Here is a 22746-nt window from a genome sequence, read left to right as displayed (position 1 = left end):
AGAAATCACTGAGACTAATTTGAGTAGAATACAATGCATGCCTCCAGGCCTGGAAAGATATGATAAAATGCATTTTTTTAAAAAACTTAAAGTACTTCTACACACTATTAAACACCGTTTAGCATTTAGGATTATCGAAAATTCATTCACAAGGCTTTCATCCAACATACACAAATAACTCAGCATGAGGTTTTCACACGCACAGAAATCACACCCTCCATGCGTGTACAGTACATTAGGCTCAACTGTGTCGCACGCTTTAATTTCTTGTAAACATTCCCACTTCTCATTTTATGATGGTGGAAAGGCTGCTGAGCAGAAGAGGCGTTTAACGCTTTTCAAACACACAAGAGCTCAGAGAAGCAGCGTATTATGTTGACCAACCTCGGCAATGGCAAATTCACTCAGGCTGAGCTGCTGAGCTAGATGACCTGTTTATTTAGACTTAGAGAGCACGTGTCTCAGGCTCCTGGACCGATCAGTGAATATGTTGTACACAGAGCCTGCCACGATGGAGTTTACAGCCAAAATAAGCAACAGTAATTGCCAAATACTCGAGTATTGGAAGGGGAAGCAGGTCTATTTACTTCTCTTAGCAGCTTCAATTAAAGCAAACAGCAAAGAGGGCACAGGTTAAGGATTATTTTATTACTTAGCAGTTTGTACAGTTTCTACCATGGAAAAATAACATGTAACATAAGACCGTATTTACATTTCCATTTTTACAAAATGTCTTTACAAGATTTTTCTTTTTTTTGCCAGTTCCCAAAAAAAAAAAAAAAAAAGAAAAGAAAAAAAAAATGAGGCTAAAACACACAAAACATACACATTCACACACATCCAAACCAAACTTTGTAATACACACATAAATAAATATAGACATTCACTGACTGTCACGACAAATATTTCTACAGCCAAGAACATGTACAATTCATCATTTCCACACAAGTTATAATTTCATTAATAAACATTACATATTACTTCCAATATAATTCTTTGTTAATCTGTTAATGAAATATTGCTAACATATTGAAAAGAGGTAACACAGACATTTCATGCCAACAGAATGCTAACGGCTGTCATGCAAAACCATTACAAGCTTTCAATTTGAAGCAAGTAAATCATTTACAGTTCTAAAATCAAATGTACTACATGCAACGTACTACGCGAAATATTCTGGGTTAGACAACGATGACTTTAGTTACATTGACCATCAGTACTGACTGTGTGCCAAAGAGCCTCTTTAACTGATAACACAAAATAAATACTTTAATTTCTACTTTTCTTTCTTCATTAATTGTTTTACATTTATTGCATTTCCTATCGAATATTCCATCATCTTCAAACATGTTCCCAAATTATTTTGTTTATTTCAACCGTGTAATAGCCAAATCTAAATCAGTCATTGTTGTCTACAATGACTGCTTCATCACCAATTCTGGGGTTCCTGGATCTAGTTTTACTTATTACATGAACTCCTTATGGGATAAGTTGGGGAGCTGTGTACTAACCAACGCGGAATATGAGACCTCAAAATATAAATTTCACTCTATAGATAAACCCCTTCCGGTTACTTGGAAGTCAAGAGAGAGGGGTTATGAAGGAATAGCTGACGTGTTGTGGAGCCTGGAGGAGATAGACCCATATTTCACAAGAAGGGGGGGTCAGTTCATGGTCTGGTGCGCTGTGTTTCTGTTTGGTTCCACACATTCCTTCTTTGACAGACAGGAGCAGAGAGCCACTGGTACTTCTTCCTACTGGGTTTGCCTCGACTTCAAACTCAGTGTCTCTCTACCGACGGCTTCTGGTGATGAGAGTGGTGCTGCCGCAGCCTTGGTCCTTCAAAAAACACACAGATTCAAAGAACTGTCAGATACGACTTCAGATTGAATCACTTTGAATTGGTTTTTCAGGGAGTAGCAATGCGCTTCTTTTTGCCACTTATATGAAACCTGGTGTTTAACTACAGCTTCCCCTATTGCAACATATGTAATGTAATTACTGTTCAGTAATATTACAGTTGCTAATCACCTATAGTTTCAAATTTTTTTTATGTTTAGGCAGGTCAGCCTTTAGCCACCTTGATTTTCCTAGATGAGCACTGAGGCTTGGTGCCTCTCTGAATTACTTTGACGGTTGTAACTCTGCTGGCTGCTTGGTGGTTTATTGAAGGCGCATAAAAGGCTGATCTTGCACATGCCCCAAGAAAGATAGGGATTTGTGCTGGCACGTCCCTATATGTACAGTTTAACATTGTGTTGTTTACTTAATTTTCTTTTTATTTGTTTGCTTTTTTTTTGGTAAATGCTCTTTTTTATATAATTGATTTGACTGATTGATAATTTTGTTCTGATATTGAAGCCGATTATTGAGAATCATGTAGTTTTACTTATATTGGTACTGACTACTACATTTCTGATATAGTGGCATTCCTACAATAAAAAATAAAAGTTGAAGATTAATGTGACTTTTCAATAATACTATTATCTTAAACTCTTGTGGCCATAGCATTTATGATGGGAAAACCTGATATTGTAACAGCCCTAATAATGAGATGCGTATATGTGTATATTACACCTACATTGCTTTTCATGTAGCTATGACAACGCCACTGTTGACACAACACCTTAACATTTACATTTTACTTTCAGTAACAGCAAAAACATGCTGATTTACACAATCAGCAGAGGAAAATAGGTAGATTCATTACTTCACATTATATTAGGCATTAATACCATATATAGTCATATATTTACTGCAAAGACAAAACATAACTGTTTAGCGCCATGGTTTAAGCAGCTACAAATAGAAGATCTACAGTATGCTATTAGGACTGAACAGTAACAGACACCAAACAAAAGAGTCTCAATATGAATTTCAAATGTTGAATCGCTGGCATTATCATTTCAACTGAGCAAATTGAGGTGCAGCTCATAAATTATGGAAGCTGACAGTGACTTGCTACTTACGATGTTGTATGACAGGCAGTATGCTCGGGGTCTGAAAGGTCTTAACCGTGGCAGGACCTTCTCCTCCAGTTGTTATAACCTGCACCTCCAGTCTGTAGTAGGTGGACGGCCGCAGGTTGGACACTACAAGCAAGTTATGATCCTGCAAAACGAAGGAGGGGAGCAGGAGACGACATGCAATCAGATGAAATGCAACAGAACACGCCTTTGATTCTGACAGGACTTTAATGTGAATAGGCCGCAAAAGAGGGGAGTGTAGCCGTCTTTGCACAAGTCACAGACAAAAACAAAGACTTTGTTTTCATAAGGCTGTCTGTATCTCTTTTCACTGCCAGGTTGATAAAGTGTGCGGTGGGTGGTTTTATTTATAGACAAGCTGTAGAGGCTGGGAGGTGCAGATAGGCGGAACGTGTTGTTGATGGAACAGATTATGTCAAAGAGCAGCTTTTTCAGAGCTTTCACGGAGGATGAAAGAGGCAGACGTGAAGGGAGATGAATGCGCAGAGGAGGAGAACTTCCAGCAGGACAAAAAACTTCCCCAGATCTATCCCCGTGTCTGTCTACATACTACCGCTTATCAAACGATTCATGCAAAGAAGCCACAACAGCGTTATCCTCAAATCACGGTCACATCTGACAGATACATTTCTTTTCCTGTTGCACACACTAATAGTCTTGTCACAACACGATCTCCTGTGGTTTCATAAAAACCATATTAACATTCAAAACTTTAGCTAAACTCCAATTCTGCTTCAGTAAAAACAGACTTACTGGTGGCAGGATCTGGGACTGGGAGATGATGCTGTTGGGCAGGCTGTTTTGCCGGCTTTCAGTTGTGATTTCAGCCCAGGTGACCTGGAAGCCCGTGATTCGCTGATGGGGAGCCAACCTAGAGACGCGCCAGTGGAAATTGCCGGTGATGTTTCCCTCATTGGTCGTGAAGGAAGCCGTCAGGTTCTCAGGTTTAGCAAGAACTTTCGGAAGCCCTGAAGCTGTTAGGACAAAGTTGGTGTCATTATTATAGAAACATTTTTGGGAAACATCCGTGAAGACTGACAAATTAACAAAGAAATACAGCTACTCTGGTTTTGTAAGAAAGGTTATGTGAGAAACTATTTATCCTGAACGTGTTAAACCTATATTTTAAGTCTATAGAGATTTTTCTCATCATCATGATAATAATAATGATATTCTAACAAATGTTTTTGTATTGTCTCCACTAATGCGGTCGGTTTTAAAATCCCCCAAACAGCAGACTACTCACCTCCCTCTCCTGGGCAGGGGATGTGTTTGTGAGTCTTGCTCCGGATGGTAGCGCAGGATGGGGTGAGGAAAGTGGTGCTCTCGTCCTTCGAGCGCCTCTTGGACTTCAGCATGTGAACAGTGACTTTGTACTTGCAGGAGAACAGCAGGCCTGGGAGGTTGATGTAGTTCTCCTGTGCAAAGAAACACATTACTCAGTTCTGATGACTTTGACATGTCACCCAGGTCAGGTCCCATGGAGCTTGGGAGATAATTAAATACACAGCGCAGATCACGTTCCCACTCAGGCCCCAGGAACACGTACCGTACTGGAGGACTACTTTGAACTCTCACATGGTAGGGGTTAGGCTACTATTCTCCTATTCAAACTGTAATAGAAATGATTTTTTCATAGCTTCCAAATGTGGCACAGCATAAACACAAGAACCTCGACAAGAAGCAGCGATCAAAGCGAATTCATGCCTAATTTGAGATGCCTGTAAATCCACGTTAATGGGCTCTTTGGAGCCATGTAACACTGACACTAATTTCTAAGTTTAATCATCTATTGATCTGAATGAGAAAAGCTTTTCTCAGCTCTCTGTGAAACAAAAACCCCCGGTGAGTAGTGGATTTAGACTTTCAGTAATAGAACAGGGCCTCCATTAATAGACAGCCCTTAGGGAAAGGGTGTGTGTATATATATATAATATATATTCTCACTGATATGTAACAGCTTTGATTAAAAGTGAATGAGGCACTGTGCTCACATAAAAGCACAAGGCTGCAACCCTTCCTGGTGATCTATAGAAAATGGAAATGTATTTCCTAGCAACCACGGTGCTGGTTTCTAAAGAATGCGTTGATTACCAGGCCTCTGCCATCACGTATCAGCCTGAGCACAAACAGTTAACCCTCTCTGTGTCAAGCTCTCCAACACAGACAACACTGCATCCTAAAACAAAGCCCCACACAGCCGCACGGCTGGGGCTGCTGAATTCTGGGAAACATTGTTTAAGTAAATAAAAGTTACTGGCCAACACACCGCATGCGTGACCACACGACTGACTCATAATATTCAAAACAACAGCCACTGGTTTGCCTGGTGCAAATCTAACACAACAGGGCTCCTGATTCACTCGGCGCAGTTGTTTTCCTTAGTGGAGCTATTCTTCCTGAGCATCAAACAAAGGCTTAGGCACATGCTTTGCTTAGCACAAAGCTTCTGACCACGCCACTTCTCTAATGCGCTGCCCTACGAGAAAGGACCCCCAGCTGGAAGTGGTGCGTAACAGCTTCTGGGGACTGACCTGCGTGACGGACTTCTGTGGTCCTTGGGTCTCGTTGTGGCTACAGTACTCTGGCATCCACTGGACATGGTAGCGACTCACAGAGGAGTCTGAAACAAAGAAAGGAGGAGAATAGAGAATGTAACAGAGAAATTACTCAGTAGTCAGTTATTTTTTTTAATATAATTTAATTATGATGTGTATATAAAAGAAAGGGAAGTTGTGCATTAAAAAAAACATTACAAAAAACTATGGGTGTATTATTACAGCACGTATGGACTGCCATTTATTTAGCACTTTTCTGGCTTAATGACCACTCAAAGTGCTTCAGAGCATAAGCCACATTTAAGCAGATATTCATCCGGTGTGTCATTCTGCCCACTTTGAGCACTTCATCTACCTCATAACCACGGCCAATTTAAAAATCACCAATTACCTAACATGCACGTCTTTAAACTGTGAGAGGAAGCCAGGGTACCCAAAGGAAACCCACACAAGCACAGTAAGAGCATGAGTAACTAAGTGGCTGTAGCTCAGATGCAACCATGGCTGATTTTGATGTTTTTTCAGTTCTTGAACTTTTTGCCACATGTTTGAGAAACACTCGATTTACTCCCAGTGGTGGATATGACATATTCCAGTGGATTAAAAATTAGTATTTAAGCAACTGTACTTAGGATTGCATTGCAGCCATCAAACATTTATCTGACATCAGAAGCAAATCTGACAGGCTGAAATCACTGATTTCCTTGTTTGGGATCAGATACTATTGGTATCTCTTTCCTAACATGAAAAAGAGTGAACTCCATTTGTTGTCTTTGCAATTATCAATTACAACTTTTCAGCTTCCTAAATCTGCCCTTTTGTCTGCCGAAAAGCTCATCGTGGTCCAAATCCTGCTTCTGCGAAACAGCATTCACTTCATTACTGTACAGTAGCCCCGCACAACCTCATCAGCAATATTTATCTACCTCATCTTATGTTACTGGATTTATTATTCATTCAGCTGTGTCCCTTGAATATATGAAATACATCTCTGATTAATAATTGAGTTGTGCTATGTTCACCCCTCAGTAGGGGCCTGGGTTGTAGTTTGCAGATAAAAGGGGTCCTTTGAAGGCTTAGACACAGATCTGGCACTTAAAGCCCCAGAGCTCTTTGGAAGCAGAAGAGAGGAATTACAGGGAACCGGGAAATCGGGGAAAGAACATAAACAAGATATGCCTAGCCCGGTCTGACTGAAGGAGGGCAGTGGTATGTAAAACAAGAAATAGGACATGGAAATCAGGTAGAGAACGGAACCGCAGCAGCGTTCGATAAATCATGACTGGAAGCCAGCCTCTGAAGTCCCGCCACAGCTGATCTACCGTCTATTGTCTGGGTGTTAGGCAGACAGATATATTATCTGAGCTCGTGTACAACATGGTTCTCTTTCGTCTGCTGGACACAACCCAGAGGCTAGGCTGTTTTGAATCACAGAGACAATGAATGAGAGTTTAATCATGGTTCAGTTAACCTGTCGCTTTCTCTGTCACACAAGCCAGATGTCCAGAGACTCTTCAGCCCTCCTGAGGCCATCCGTATGTCTGTGTGTTTACGGTAGTGGAGCGCACGTTGTCAGAGTCCAAGCCAGGGTCATCACTCAGACTAATGAGTGGCAGTGATGCACACGCTGCGGACGGGGACCCACGAAACAAGACACAGAAAGAGAAGCTGGACTAGGATTAGCTCTGCTCTGCAACACCGTGATTCCCCAGGCATGCTTGATCCCGTCAGCATCACTCAGCTCTCTGAGACCAGGCCAACCTTGCTAACAGCTCTGGGCCAACTCCATAACCTCCCCCCCTCATTCTGATTCAGCAGTTGGTGTCTCACCAGGCCTCTCCTTCAGCCAGGGTTTGCATTCTTGACTCCAAGATGTGGAGTTTGGCTTGGGCGATGACATATATTAGTAACATAACATAGACCAGTGAATGGGACTTGACAGGTTACCCTGAGAGCATCGCTTTCAAGGTTTCCATATTTTCATTCTGGTATTAACAGAAAGTTTTTGGGAGTGAATGCCGCAGAGACAGCCATTCCTATAGGTTTTTTTTAACCCGTTACAGTGCTTCAATCCACCACCAAGCCCGCTTTCTATGACATCAAGTCTCGTAAAAAGAAAATCGACCGCTTCAACGCTAATGCGAAGGCAAGAATCTATTAAATACAGCTGTCAATAAATCCCATTGCACAGCTCTGACTCTGTGTGTTTATTGTTCTTTACTAAACGGTGGCTCTGCTTTACCCGTCCGTGTGCGGTTTTTGCCCAGCACTCACATTACACAGCTCTCACAAAGACACATTGTTTCATTTACACCATCTGATACCACATTCATAAAAAAAAGAAGCAAATTTCGATTGTTTGAGTAAGTGGGAATCAGTCATAACATTTTATTATGGTACACATGAGTCATAGTGATTGATGGGCATGATGGGGTGCTAATTAGATTCTAACGAAGCCATAAATCACTACAGTAGGGAGCTCACCTCCTCTCTTCTTCCAGTAGACACGGACCTGCAGCTGGCCGTCCTGGTAAAAGGGCGTGCCTACTTCTAGAGGGCCAGAAGGGCGTTTGGCCAGGGTCGAACCAAGAGGGGATATCTCCTCCTTCTTTGACTTGAGCACAGATTTTGCTGGGATGAGAAATGAGAAATGTTTCTTAGCTAAGACATGAAAGTGACTATGTTGCAGAAAACAGTCCAGCATGGTAACAGAAACACTATTATTTATTTGTAAGATTACGCCAGTGAACAACATGTTCTTCATGCACAAATGTGCTGTAACTTGCTGTAACTTGCTGTAACACACACACACACACACACACACACACACACACACACACAGCTTTGAGGCTTGGCCTACGCTTCCCAAGAGTTCAAGAACTCCAAATGATTGCAGATGTGCTGTCAGTGTATCTTAGCTTTTCCAGCTTTTTTCGTTGCAAATCTCATGATGATTGTTTACCTCAAATTAGGAAAATTCAGCTATCATGAAAAGCAAACAAACAAAAAAGAAAACTGGATTCAGCTAAAATGGTTTTCTCAAATCCCATATGGCTCAGCAATTAGACAGCTGCAGCTTCATCCAAGTTTCTTTTGATTTCAGGTAGCGGTGGCCCTGTTTGTGCATCAACAGTGAGTGCCTAACCTCAGTTGTGTCAGTTTCAAAGGAGCTTTGGCTAAACATAAAGATTATGATTAAAATAAAAGTTCCAGTTCTGTAACTTCTGGTTAATATTGGACTCTCAGGAGTTTAATTCCAAAAATGCAACTTTCATGTTTTGTTTTTCCAGTTTTCATTGTTTTCAACAGAAGGCATCAGAATAATATCCTTCCACCCTTCCATCCACCCATCCTCTTCTGCTTATCCAATTCAGGGTTGCAGGGAGGCTTAAGTTTATCCCAACTAGCATAAGGTGAGAGGCAGGGTACACTCTGGACAGGTCGCCAGCTTAGAGACAGAAAACCATTCAAGCTCACCTTCATACCTATGGGCAACTAAGAATCACCAGTTAACCCAACCCCACTAATTACATGTCTCTGGACTGTGGGAGAAAACCCAGACAAAAATGGGTAGAGCATACAAACTCCCCACAGAAAGGTCCCCATCCAGATGGTGGATTCAAACCCAGGAATTTCTTGCTGAGAAGCAACAGTGCTCACTGTCTGTGCTGACCCCCAAATAATGTAAGATTCTTTTTTCTTTTCAGTGTAAATTTATTACAAAAGTTATGGGGAAAAAATATTTTATGTAAGCAATTATGATGCCATGCACCACAAGCCAATTACTACACATTTGATTTCATGCATCATATGAGCCATCTGATATCTACCACCACACCAACTGCTTCTTATGCACACGTGCAAATTTCCATATTGATAACTATACTTCTATCATGGGTTGTAGTTTTTGGGTGCAATCTTGGAAAAATGTGCATTAGCAGAATTCTGTTGTTTCAATTCTATAATTGTGAATCTGTTACAATTTTTTTTTTTTAATATATACAGCAGGTTTTTAATTTAGCCATTTTTCTCTGTTAGCTGCTCTTCCTTTAGGACCATCTCATAAACGTGCTTTAAATGAATTCATGATTTATGCCAACCATGCTAGCAGATCTGCGGGGCTACACTCAGGCACACTGGTAGTTTGAGTTAAATGTTAACGCCCCTTTACGCGCTAAAATGTGCAAAAATAATGGGCTGTTTAGCATTTAAAAATCAGTTGGGTGCAGATTAAATGCTTGATAACATTTGACAGGGATTCAGGCACCAAAATTAATCAGGCTCACAGAGTCACGAGAATCAAGGCAGAATCAGTTATTTGGATTTTCACGATGTGACTTATGTCTGTTCAGAATTTCATCAACCGACTGACATTCTGTCTGTCATTCCCGAAGCCACGCGTCTAGCAAGGGTAAAGAATAGGATAATAATGTTTACCTGAGTCATTATTCTGACTGGTACTGAAGTGAAGGGAGGCCTTGGAGCTCTTCAGACGCACCTGCCCCCAGTATGTGACAGCCTGCAGCTCCACAGTGTAACTGCTGTTTTGTTCCAGTCCCTCCAGATCTACCCAGTTTTGAGCCTGTAAAAACAACAAACAAAAAAACCCACTTGGCTTTTGCCATTTGTATGTAACCACACTGTCACATGAGCTTATATTTAAAGTCACTGTACCAGCCACAGCTCCAGCCCAGCTCAATGCCAGACAACACAGGCCTGTGGGAAAGCCCTACTTATTAAGAACACATGTGGAGCTGAAAAAGGGGATGGTGGTGAGGAGATAGCCTTTAGGGCCTTAAGACAGAGCCATGTTATCAGAGCCTCCCAGGGCTTCTTCACTGTGTTTGGCTTCTAGCATTCCTCCATCAGCATGAACTTGATGAGTTCTTGTTATTGACTGTGGGTGTTTTGACATTCCTCTGCCAGCAGGCTGCTTTCAAAGCCCTGAGGTGCCAAAGTGGAAACCAGTAGTACATGTGTCAATAGGTGTCCGGTGTCTACCACCTCTATCTCCTTTGTGGCACATCTGGTATGCATTTCAAAAATTAATTCAGGAGAAGACTCTATGAAGGCAGGTCTGGACTATCCGAGCTTTTGGCCGAGTCTCTTAATGACATCCTCCTGAGCCACATCTATACCATATCAGGTCAGATGCTAATGGATATATTGTGTAAAAGCTCAAACAAGTACTCCATTTTTGAGAGCAGCCAGTGATCTTGGTCATGTGATTTATGTGTAATGTCTACGCTTAAAAAGATGCCAAAGAAACTCTTGTTTCTGGCTGCTACAAACAGCTGAGAGCAAAATGTTCTAGCATGCAAAATAAACTGCTCCAAAGAATAACAAAGGCATTAATAAAGAGGATCAGCACAATTCGTTCTAAATATGCTATTCATGTCATTATTAAAGAATGTCTTAAATATACTTTGCAATGATTGAAAAGAAAGTAATAAGTTAAGAATTTTGAATGCAGCTGGATTTAACAGCTAAAACATGTGTAAGAAAACAGATTTTTAAAATAACTACATTACACAATCAAATAATGAGCAGCAGAAAATGAAATGTACAAACATCGATATAAGAAGCACATACACACACCTTGAAATTGTGATTTATTGCTTTAAACAAGGCTATCCATCACACTAAATGTGCTTTCTCTCAAATCTTAAATCTGTGTTTAAGGGTTCTTTCATCAGCGTAAGGAATTAAAACAATCAAGAACTTATTGTATCACTCTGAGGATAAGTGATCTTCCCTACACATATAAATAAATATCATTCCGATTCCATGTTTATCTTTTCCCCCACTGCGGGCCCAAGCATATTTACAGAGTTGTACCGAAACTGGGAGAAAAGATGCTGAAATAATCTTGGAAGAGCCCTCGTAGTCTTAGAGACCGGATAAAGGAAAGAAAGAAAAAGAACACATCACTCAGACAGAGTGAGGAGATTACCCCATTGGTGGTCGTTCTCCTTTTCTTCTTGGATGGCACCATGGACTTGGTGGGCACGGTCCAGCTCCAGAACACTTTGTAGTGATGTATGGGGATATCGGGCTCCTCTGGCAATGTCCAGTTGAGACGAACTGTCACCAGGCCTTCCTCGCCCAGAGTCACGTTGGTGACACACAGACTGCTCGGGCTGGGAGGGGCAGATGGATCTGAAGACATAGCAACAACGCAGACACAGAAACAACACTGTGAGTTGGTGTTGATTCTAAATACATCTGTTAACACTTAGAGATGGAAACAAACTGGACCTCTAGTTCTTGGATATGGCAAATCTTGGTCCAAGGCACTTTTCAGGTAAAAAGTATTACAACCCAAGATACCTTTCACCTCCACAGCTGAGGAGGGGAACACGCATGGCACTGTGCAAAGTAATTAGTCCCCTATTAACAATCTGTCGTGAGGTGTTATGACAGGTGTCGTGTCATTTCTATGACAGCGTTCGGCAGGACTGAGAGTACAGGTCAAGGGTTAACAAACACATGCTGCTCACTCTGGCTGCACGGTCCACACTTAGAATGCCAGTACTCCTACTAATATGCATGTGTCCAGCGTAAAGCTGGATCTGAACCGTATGAGTCCGTATGTGCAGCGACCCAGCCTACTGCTGTCGGCCGATGTCAGCCTGGTGCAGGAGGACAGGCAGGGCTACATGCCAGATGACAGACCAGAAGGGGAACGGTCTTTCTGTAATGAGAAAATGATTCATGCCACAACCCAGTTGGCTTTCCTCTCTCCTGCCCTCTCCCACCTGAAACACATTTAATCCACTCTAAAAAACACAATCGGACACATCGGTTCTCCAAACCAGCTGATGCTGGCCATGAAATATAAATAAGCAGTCAGCTTTTACAAATTGCCCTAACAAAGTATAGTAGTGTGAAATTGCATTCAGATGATATGACCGAACTATATAAATAACAGCGGCATGACAGAATGGTCGGGACTTCATCAAAGCCGTGGCAGCTCTCATCAATCTATCAACATTCTCGCAGTGATTGGCCTGATTGGAGGTCAGCTTCCATTCCTGCAGCAGAATCCCACCTGGTCTGAAAGCCTTTCAAAATGCCTCGGGGAGCTACGGCATGACAAAGGATTGACAGGACAGGTCAACACACCAGGAAACACACTAATACGTTTTGTACTTTGTACCATTTCTAGGATTTGGCAGAACATGGCGAGTACTCCAGTAGAGAACAGTTTATGCCTTGTATATGTTTCACAATATACATCTAAAGACACTTAGCTCAAGGCCAATGAAGGCATAACCGTAAAACCTGCTGCCTTGCCAACAAACAATATCTGATATAAATCAGATGCACTGTAGACACAGTGTTACACTCACAATCCTGTAATCCCTGAAGAACCACAAAACAACTGTCCGTGACTTTAACAAATGCCATCTGCAATACAACACGGCTATTTAAAATGTCCCAGTAGTAACACGGGATGCCATCAGAGTTCACTAATCTGTGGCAAAGATCTGAAATGTGGCTGGGTTACATCACTTTGTCTGGAAGCAAGACAACACTTGCATTCATTTGAAACCTGCTGCATCCTGACTAATTCAGACTTATTACATTTTATATGACTGTAAAAAGGGGAAAGCCCTGCTTTGAAGATGTAAGTAAAGATCTCATTGCAATACAGAAAATGAATGCTCTGTGCACCCAAGCACTCCTCATTACTCAAATTCCACTTGGCATCAGCGTGAATTTCGTTTAGCTCGCTGGGTAAACGTGTGGAAACTTTGGACGGGAGACATTTATTTACAATTCAGGTTTAACGCAGTATATGAAAGAATTCAGCGGTTTTAAATCCCAAATTTAGTTTTAAATAAACATATTTAAACAGTCTAAAGCTATAATTCAAATTTAATAAATGTGTGTTTGGCTTAACCAGTCATAATCAATTTGCTGTTGCCTAATGGAGCTGCGGGAACTGAAGTGTTTAGGACACACAATACACGAAACCGAAAATGTCTCAGTCGGTAATACAGAAGGCTTGTAAGCTGACATTCAGAGGGAATATTTACCAAATAGACCTGCTTAAAACACTTCCCCGAGGCTTCACCTGTTCCAAGGTCTCAAACATAACAAATAGAGGGAAGGAACCGACACACAAGGCAAGGCCACACACACACACAGACACTTGGATATGCAGATAAACACACAGACCTCTGGAGGAGCGGAAGTGTTTGCTGGGTGCAGTAAAGCCGCGGGTCCCGTGGACATTGACGGCTGCAACTCTGAACTGGTACCATCTGCTAGCTCTGATGTCAGCCAGTTGGATGCGTTCCTCTGCAGTCTGAGGGACAGATGGGGGTGGGGGGAGCAAACCACAGGGGTCAGGGTTTACACAGGGTCACAGCCCCATGTGAGTGTGCTGCCACATCATTCATCTGTGTTTCTCATTGCCAAACTATCAAAGACACCGTGAGGAACGTGCAACCGCATGCTGCAGTGCAGAGCAGCAGTTTCGCAGCTGTGGCATGCTGGGACACGTGAAACTGTAAATTCATTCGGATACAAATGTGACGAGAAGGAGTCCTCGCACGACAGACTTCATGCATTTATGGGATTCTCCAGTATTTTATCTGTGTGGTGTATCGGTTTCTACCTGTGCGACTGTCTGCCACTCCGTGGCATCATCCTCACTGGGATGAATACCGTAGTTCCAGCGGCGTTGCACCACATACAGCACAGGCTCCACGGATATGTTGAACTTGGAGGACCAGCGGATCTCCAGCTGACCGGACGGGTGCTCCAAGAACACCAGCTCTTTCCTCGGCTTCAGAGGGACTCCTAAAAGTACAAGAAAGGATGTTGAAACACTGACAAGGATTAATATCACCACTTGTGTGGAACATTGTTGGAGAAATTATACGTGATATGTCTTGTTTTCCTCTCCTGACTAATGTAGGTTGGAAATATGAATGACTCTGAATTGGACAGATACAGATTTCAAAATGAGACATGATCTCATCGCAAAAGATTAAATACATGCTGCGGGTCAACAACGTCATCTTTCTACTGTGGCAGATTGGGAGATTTCCTGTGTTTTAGTAGCTGCGTTTCTTAGTGATGATACACGCAGTTTGCATTTAGGTATGCTCTCTTTCTCTCGCTCGCAGACGCAAAATAATCCAGTACAAGCATCCGCGCACATGCATGCAGCGTTAATTTGCATCACTGAACTTCACATTCAGCCTTTCAGTCAAAGTCAGTGCGGCCATGTGCAATAAATTAGAGATTTATTAAGTGCGGGACCGGCCAAACATTCTGCCAAGTCAGACTGACTCTCTCAAGTAAATTTATTGCACTGGACACGTAGTGAGTTGTTGATTGAGCGTCGGGCACGGTGATAATGAGATGGAGATTGGAAAAGCAAGTTTGGAACTACAGGAGAAGACCCAACACGTCCAACAGTTCTCCATAAATCACCTAGCACTTCAGAACATTATGTTGGACCTCTGTCGCTGCCGAACGGCTTACTGCTGCTTCGCATTTATGATCGGCATCACTCCACGCTCAAGGCTAATATGTCGGTAAACAACATAAGAGTGCAATTTGCATTCAGAGCATCTGATAAGCTTATATGTCTATTCAGCCCCCTTGCAGAGCATGAAAAAGTGACTGATGCGCAAGAATCATGGAAGGAGGACCCCTTGAGTCATATGCATAAGGACTCAGTACTTTGTTTTGTCCCATTGATAACAGCTTTCTTCATACTAACAGCTGGGGGTCATTGTGCTGTGGTTTCACAGCTCCACAGCAGAGCGTGCGCGAACAAACGTGTCATATTTCCTGCGCAATAATCAACACCGAGGTAACCGCAGCATTCCTCTTCCCCTTCTGTCTTCGCTCATCTTCCCACAAAGTCACACAAGTGCTCGCAAAGCTACACACGAAAATACAAAGACGCACACACGTCTCTTTGACAATACGTAGGAGGACAATTAATGCTTTTCCGTGAGATAACCTTCGAGACAGGTTTGGTCCAAAAAAATAAATAAATAAATAGAAAAATCACGCTTCATTCTTTTTCTTCTCCTTGCCACACACTTACTCCAAATCATGATGCAACTGTTGCTGAAGCACGATCAAGGGTACAGCGTTCATTCATGTCTTAATCATGCCAACAATTACACTCCAGGAATATAATTCTCAATACTCACGCACATACTGTCATAATGACTGCTCTAATTACAGGGGGTGAGGAAAACAGTGTAAATACTCCGTGTAGCACAATGATTTACAGTAATGCGAGGGGGGCTTGTGGACTGACTGACTTGTTGTGACAGCGTGACTATGGCTACATTTAATTAAATTCTGACATTCTCTCTCTCTTCTTTTTTTTCGTCTCAGAAATAGAAAACATGCAAAACGTGCAGGCTTGTGTCGCATGTCGAGCCAATTCTTCCCAGGAATGAGAAAAACTAGAGAGAACAATATGAAAATGAAAGAAGTATAAAAGGAGAGACTGTCTAATAAGCTAGTTATTTCTATTTCTATACGCACTGCATATTTTATATGAGGAACTTCTCCACAAATAAAACTAAGGCAACGCTGGAGAGCAGTGGATGATGTGGAACTTATTGGTGCAAAAAAATAAAAAATGGAAGAAGAAGAAGAAAGTTTGTTAAACATCAAAAACTCAGGGGGTTCAGTGTCTTCAAGACTTAAGTTTTTTCTTTTCTTTTTCTTTTTTTTTTTGGGGGGGGGGGGGGGGGTGTCTATCTCAGGGACTTTGACATTAACTGGGGACCCTAGCCTGAACACAAACACACACATCTGAGAGTGATCTCAGTGGGGGGAAACGCTCCATTTCTCCCCGCTTATGTTTGCTAATGGCTTCCAGCATCAAGGCTCATCATGGTGAAGACTGCATGCACACTTGCGCACACACAGAAACAATTACACTCTTGAAGGCATGAGCATCTAATTAGACCTTTAACACTGAGGACCGGGACAGGAATTCCATCCAGACTTTCACCAGAATACTTGGTGTAATTCAGTGTAAATGCAGCGCTGAAGGCGACCCATCATGAGCTCAGTGTTTGGGCTAAATCAGCGGGAAGGCTGCTCGATATGAAGGTCTCGCCGTGCCGTGAATGGTTTTCATTGACTCGGTCAGTGTACAGAAATTCTCAAGGTCACGCCAGCTTTCATCTTTCCCAGATTAGGGTGCTGTACACCTTTTAGTGCATGACATCCACCATGACGTCCCTCAAGATCAAATCAAATATAAATGCTTCCATGTTCTACTGTGTGCACAAGCTCAAACTGACATATCACATGCTCCTGCCATGCAATAGTAAGTGTGCTACACAGTAAACCATGCTTAAAGTGTGATTCAAAGCATGCACTACGGTCTATCAGTGGAGCGGTTCAAAGCTTAATTTAGACTCTCCTACCACCGCTTCATCTCCTGAACTTTGTTATGGCCTCAGGGTGCCAGCAATTGTGTGCTGACAGCGTATATAATGCAGTTCCAGCTCCAATCTTCTGAGTTCAAGGGCCCTGGGTTCTCTCACATAACGACTCAGCACCCGCGGTACATCAAGTCGCCTTGGGCAGCACTATTAAACCATTTTACTGGAGCAAAGATTCTTGGGTACATCTGTGTCTATGAAACCCTCAAGCTTATCCTGCAAATTCAATGCTGAATATCCATTCCCATTTACAGCTGAAATGGCATGAGGGATGTGTGGGTGAAGCACAATGCAAAGAGATGAAATAAAGATTTTCAGGTTCTTACTGCAATTGTCAAAAACCCTGCAAGATTATCTGTGTTTGCGTCACTGAGATTTACAATAATGTTTAACAGGCAGGGATTAATTGGTTCAACGGTATTTATGAAAATTATGCAACCTGAAGCAGTTAATCATATTAAAAAACACGACGGCTGCATTGAACCGGTACCAGATACGAGACTCCACATAACGAACAGGAAAAGTCGAAAAGCAGCGTATGCAAGATTAGGCTGACGAACCGTGTTATGTAATCTAGTCCTTCTTATAAGCCATACTCAGCAATTCTTATAAATAATTAAATAAATAAAGACGGCACTGTGCAAAAGTTTTGAGCCACTTCTCATTTCTTAATATTTTGCTTCCAAGGAGACTTTCTTGCAATACTTCTTGCAAAGTTTTTCTCCATTCCATATTTACAGTTTGTTTGTGGCTATGAATGATTCCATTATTTAAAAAGGCCCCTAACTCAAGGGAAGAACTAGTGTTGTGTCTTTGTTACTAGCAGACTGTCACAAAAACACTTTTTTTCCTTCTTTAGTCGAATCTACAAAAATCACAATTTGACAGACACAAAAAGGTGATTCTCCCATCATGGTGTGGAGTGTGTCCTTGAAACAAACAGGACACATGGAGGTGCAAATAGGCCTAAAAAAATCGATTAATAATAATAATGATAATAACAAACGCTATCTAAAGCAGGTGAATAATATCTGAAACTTTTTAAAAATCGGGACCTGAGAGATGTCAAGAAGCCATTCTTAAGGAAGAGAAACAGGGAGAAGAGGCTGAGGTATGCCAGATTATACAAGAACTGAGCTGGAAACTCCATAAAACCTGTTGCTACAGGTTTTATGGAGTTTTGAATCCAAATTTGAATTTTTTCATATATGCACCTTCAACCTTGTTAGAATTAAACAAAATTTGCTTTTGCCTAATATATTCTAATTCCATTCAAGTTTGCAAGTTTCAAGAAATCGTTGCATTTATTTCACATTTTTGTAGCAAAATAGAAAGAAATGAGGGATAGCTCGAGCATTTCCATAGTACTGTGTGCCAAGTGACTGACAGTTAGCTAATCTGTGCTTACAACCTGATGTTTAGACACTGTCCCTTAAGGTCTGTCAACCTTGCTGACTATTACCCTGTCAATAATTAAGTATTAAATAAAGAACGATGTTTATTAAATAACTATTTTTAGAGCTTTCTCATTTGTCACAGAGCATTTTAACTGAGCATTTTATCTAAACGTTTCCCTCTCTCTGTTCATTGATCTCAAATGTTCTGCCGGCAACTAATTAAACCAATGCTGCGCAATCAAACAGCTTTCAAATTCACTGGATTTTACAGAGATATTTATAAAAATGTACACAAGACATCTGGAAAAGAATTAATCAGTTGAAATGGAACAGAAAAACATTAAGTCTTAGGTGCGATGTTTAATTCAATGTGAGCATGACATGGCTTCAACGAGCAGCTGGAACAAGCTGATACAAAATACCACTTAAAAGGAAACTAAATTGGGGACTTGGATGTCTAGAGTTTAATGTGTGTAGTCAGAACCGCAGTTAATTGCAAGCCTGAAACAAGCAAATAAAGGTGCTGATATATAAGGAAATCACAGACAGAGTTGTTTACAATACACAGTATGTAACCTTTTAATACTTATGTTCTGACTTATTATAAACTGCTATTAATGCGGCAATTTAGGAATGTGGAAGTTACGATCCTTAAGACTGCCATTTCTGACAAACCTTGTTTATATCTGTGGACAACATTTGTCAGCATTAGGCTGTCAGTTTATTTACATTCAGGAATGATTTCTCTGATGCAGTCGCTTTGATTGTTGGTGGGAGGTCTAGTTATTCCAGCGATGCTCTACATTTAATCAGGCTTGACTGATTTGGTTTTGTCTGAACGATAACAGCGTCTTTGATTACACTTTACTCTCCCACCAGTGGTGCTTCACATTTGAAGCATGGGAAAACACAGCAGGCTTTAAACGTGAAGCCGTCACAGGAAACGCAGTGCATTTGTCACCTGTATTAGTTACCAAAAATATACAAAGACACGTCTTCTCCTTGGTAAATCTTGTTAAATATTTCGGTAATGGAACAGGAAGCAGCGGCACTTAGAAGCAACACGCTGTGCCGCCCCGGCTCCTCGGAAAGGTAAAAAACGTTTAATGTGCCTTGCTGTGGTTGGAAAACTGCTTGTGTCGTGGCCGGGACGAAGCCAGGTCAAACAAAATGACTTGTTTCGAAATGGCTGCTTTTACTGTAAACCGACACCCCGGTTAGAGGTTTAACAAAGCAGCAGCTCAAGGAGTGTTTGCTGTTGTATTCATTAAACAACCAGGGGCTGCCAAATGAACCATATATGACTTCTTAAGGATTTACACGGCGATGTACTGTTGCAGAATACGATAAAATAATGTTTGATTTTATCTGCCTTCAGCATCACCTTTGTAGAGATTCTTTGGCAGCTGGCAGGTGTGGCCACAGCCATTGGAGCAGCACTTTTTGACAGCTGAACACTCTCCATCCTCCTCGCAGCTCTCCACACAGGCAGCTGCGAAGCCGCTGGCCTTCTCCGGGGCAGGGCAGTCACCCTGCTTCACTCCCTCCACAGACTTTAGGAACTCGCAGCTAGTGAGACACTCGTAGTGTTTCTTGGGAAAGAGGGGCTGAGGAAGAAGAGGGAAGGAGAAGGGGAGAAAAAAAAATATAAGTCAGACTACTTTTTTAAGGCAGGGCTGTGAGCTAACAGTGATTCTCCTGTTTACATTTCTGCTCATGACTCACTGGAGCGGCGAGTACATTAAACAGCTTAGGCTCACAGAGGGTGTCATTACAGTGCAAAACCAGTTGCTTCACACCCCTTTTCAAACTTTCCTCTTACTAAATCTTCCCACTGGGCCTGAAAAACCCCCCTCAAAAGCTCAAAATCTCAGGCAACCGCAGCATTTGTGGCAGTGACATACCTCACATAAATCTTGGCACTGGTTTTCCTTCAGGTCCCAGGATTCCTTGCAGGGCTCCAGGCACTGTGAAAAGGAGAAGGGTGTCAGTTCTTCAAAGAACCAGCCACATCAAAGTGTTAGTGCTATGGAGATGGTGCCTACTTGTGGTGGGCTGACAGGCACCTCGCTTAGGCACTTCCCCTACCACCTTTGCAGCAACCAAACACACCACTTTTTGCTACGGATAATGGCCAAACCATCAAAGGGCGCAAACAGTCCTCTACAAAAGCAGATATGGGAGAAAGTTTGTCTGTCAGGTGCAGGCTGTCTCTTAAAAACTCTGCTCTTGCTTGGGTTTTGCTTGGTGTAGGCCTTGACAGATTCTCTCTTCACGCCTTAACACTAGTAGCCTCCCATGCTGTCTACGCCTCCTTCTCGTCCTGCCACTTCCCCTGTACATGTCTGGGCTTGATACACTTTGGCACTGGCACTAAGCTCCCTACTTGTTACCATGCTGAACAGAGAGCATTTAATAAATGATACACTTGGTTTAATGTTCCTGGGATTCCCTTTTTTAACATGCGGAACAAATTTACTGAATGCTCGAAATCGGCGCGGAATAAAAGAAAAACTTCAGCGTAAAGTGTAGCTCTAAGTCGTTTTGCCAAACATAATTTGGGAAGATAACGTTTAAAATTAAAGTTCAGGATTCCAGTCCATACTCCTTTTTTCTTTTATACTCAGCTGCTCACCCCGAACGAATCAAATTCAATAAAGGTGAATGTAATATAACAAAAAGGTCCATGCGTGTCCGATAGAATCAGGCAGATCCCGCTGCAGAAAAAGGAATATGTTCGGATTGGGTTTGAGAAAAGCTAGGGTCTTATGTGCTCTTGCTCCTGGCCGCTGAGAGCTGGTGTGAAAAAGAAGAGCGAGCTCAGTCAAACCGCTGCCAGGCTGCTTCTGTACTGCACTGGGAGCAGCCCAAACCGCACCAACGACCTGCCAAAGCCACTCATTCAACCCTGTTTAATTTAGACTCCTTCACCAGCTACAGTGCAGCTAAAGTAGGCACAACAGTACATTTTCAACGCTTTCTCCTACATTCATCATCCAGGACAGTTCAATATGCCGGCAAGTAATAGAGGCAAATATAACATGGATACCTGCCATTAGCAAAAGTCCACTTTCTGTTAGAAAAGGAGACCCCTGGATACAGATTATGAGAAGAACACAAAGAGTAAGGCACATAGAATGATTAAATCAGGGCACCTACTGTAGTGACTGCATTAAACACTGGAGCTGAGGTAAGAATTTTTTCATCTCAGGCTGGGAGCCAGAGTTTTAGTTATTACTCTTTAATTCACTCATTAGCCGGCTCTGTCATTATTATGCCATTGCCAGAGAACAGTTTATTTGCTTTTTATGGAGTGTGGTGGACGGGCGCATGATGAAACATAAACCTTGCTTCTGGAGGAGCAAGCTGCAATCAGGACCGTGCGCACGTCTGCCAGCACTCTGCTTCTCTGCCGGGTCTCTCCTTTACCCAACCCTGTCTCAAGCAGCTGACAACCTCTGTGTGGACAGTGTGTTGAGTGCTAAACAGGCCATTTCCCAGGGGAGGAGAAGGCTGGGAGGGAAGGTATTTTCTTAATTACTTCATAGCAATATAGATATCACTCCAGCAATATAAAATATAAAGTGCCAAGAGGAAAAAATTGGACACCCTGTCGGGTTATGACAGCAGAGAGCTCCAAGAGAAACTAATGTGGTTTCTACAGAGCTGATCAGGTGAAACCGCTGTAACACCTCGGAGACTTAAGATGACATACGAGCTTAGCTGCGCTGTCCAAGTCATGCCTCATTCTATGCCGTTTTAAAATCATCTGCTATTCATAATATGGTGACCTTATATCATTAATTCTGTTCTCAATTGTGTCCTGCGGGAGCAGAGGCTGTGGCGCAGCAGCAGCAAACCTCAGCATCCCAGGCTCATATACGAGCCCCACGCTGCACCAATGAGGTGTTGAGGCAATAACTGTGTGCTTCACCGGTGTCTAAAGGATATTCTGCCAGTAGACGCACATGTTAAAGCCCCCAAAATCCCTTCTACAAATCACTGAACATACACACATAAGCCTGGGGATCAAGCTCATTTTACTCACTGAACGATCTTGTGTGCATGGCCAGAATGCATTCCATTGACTTTTCTTGAGGATGAAACCCTCTCTGGTTCACCACAATCACAACTGCACTGAGTGAAAATAGAATCATCGTTACCCCGAGATGCTCAGAGCAGCATGCCAAGCAGCATGAATTAACACAGCACATTGTGTACCGTGGATATTGCAACACAGATCAGAATGCTGGCTGTGGGTTTAGTGTTGTCTCACCCTCACAGTCTTTTTTCTTTCCTTTTTTTTTTTTTTTAAATGTAACTCTTCGGGGCAAAAGTTCTTAACTAGCAAAAAGCTGCACAG

At 42.2% G+C, this 22746-nt stretch overlaps 1 protein-coding gene across 1 annotated transcript in view; it reads right to left on the bottom strand.

The window, feature by feature from the left end:
- Positions 1-628: 628 nt before the first annotated feature.
- anos1 (anosmin 1) overlaps positions 629-22746 on the bottom strand; it is a 40458-nt gene continuing 18340 nt past the window's right edge. The window contains exons 3-14 of the mRNA XM_080903265.1: positions 20288-20350; positions 19768-19990; positions 14172-14356; positions 13730-13859; positions 11499-11704; positions 9983-10127; positions 8030-8176; positions 5522-5610; positions 4234-4405; positions 3741-3961; positions 2970-3111; positions 629-1839 (exon numbers count right to left, since the gene is read on the bottom strand). Coding sequence (XP_080759391.1) covers positions 1781-1839; positions 2970-3111; positions 3741-3961; positions 4234-4405; positions 5522-5610; positions 8030-8176; positions 9983-10127; positions 11499-11704; positions 13730-13859; positions 14172-14356; positions 19768-19990; positions 20288-20350 — 1782 coding nt within the window. The 3' untranslated portion in view covers positions 629-1780. The remainder of the gene's footprint in view (positions 1840-2969; positions 3112-3740; positions 3962-4233; positions 4406-5521; positions 5611-8029; positions 8177-9982; positions 10128-11498; positions 11705-13729; positions 13860-14171; positions 14357-19767; positions 19991-20287; positions 20351-22746) is intronic.

The sequence above is a fragment of the Rhamphochromis sp. 'chilingali' genome, assembly GCF_963969265.1.
Source record: "Rhamphochromis sp. 'chilingali' genome assembly, chromosome: 14".
NCBI classification, from domain to species: domain Eukaryota; kingdom Metazoa; phylum Chordata; class Actinopteri; order Cichliformes; family Cichlidae; genus Rhamphochromis; species Rhamphochromis sp. 'chilingali'.
This window is presented reverse-complemented; position numbering and strand designations above follow the sequence as displayed.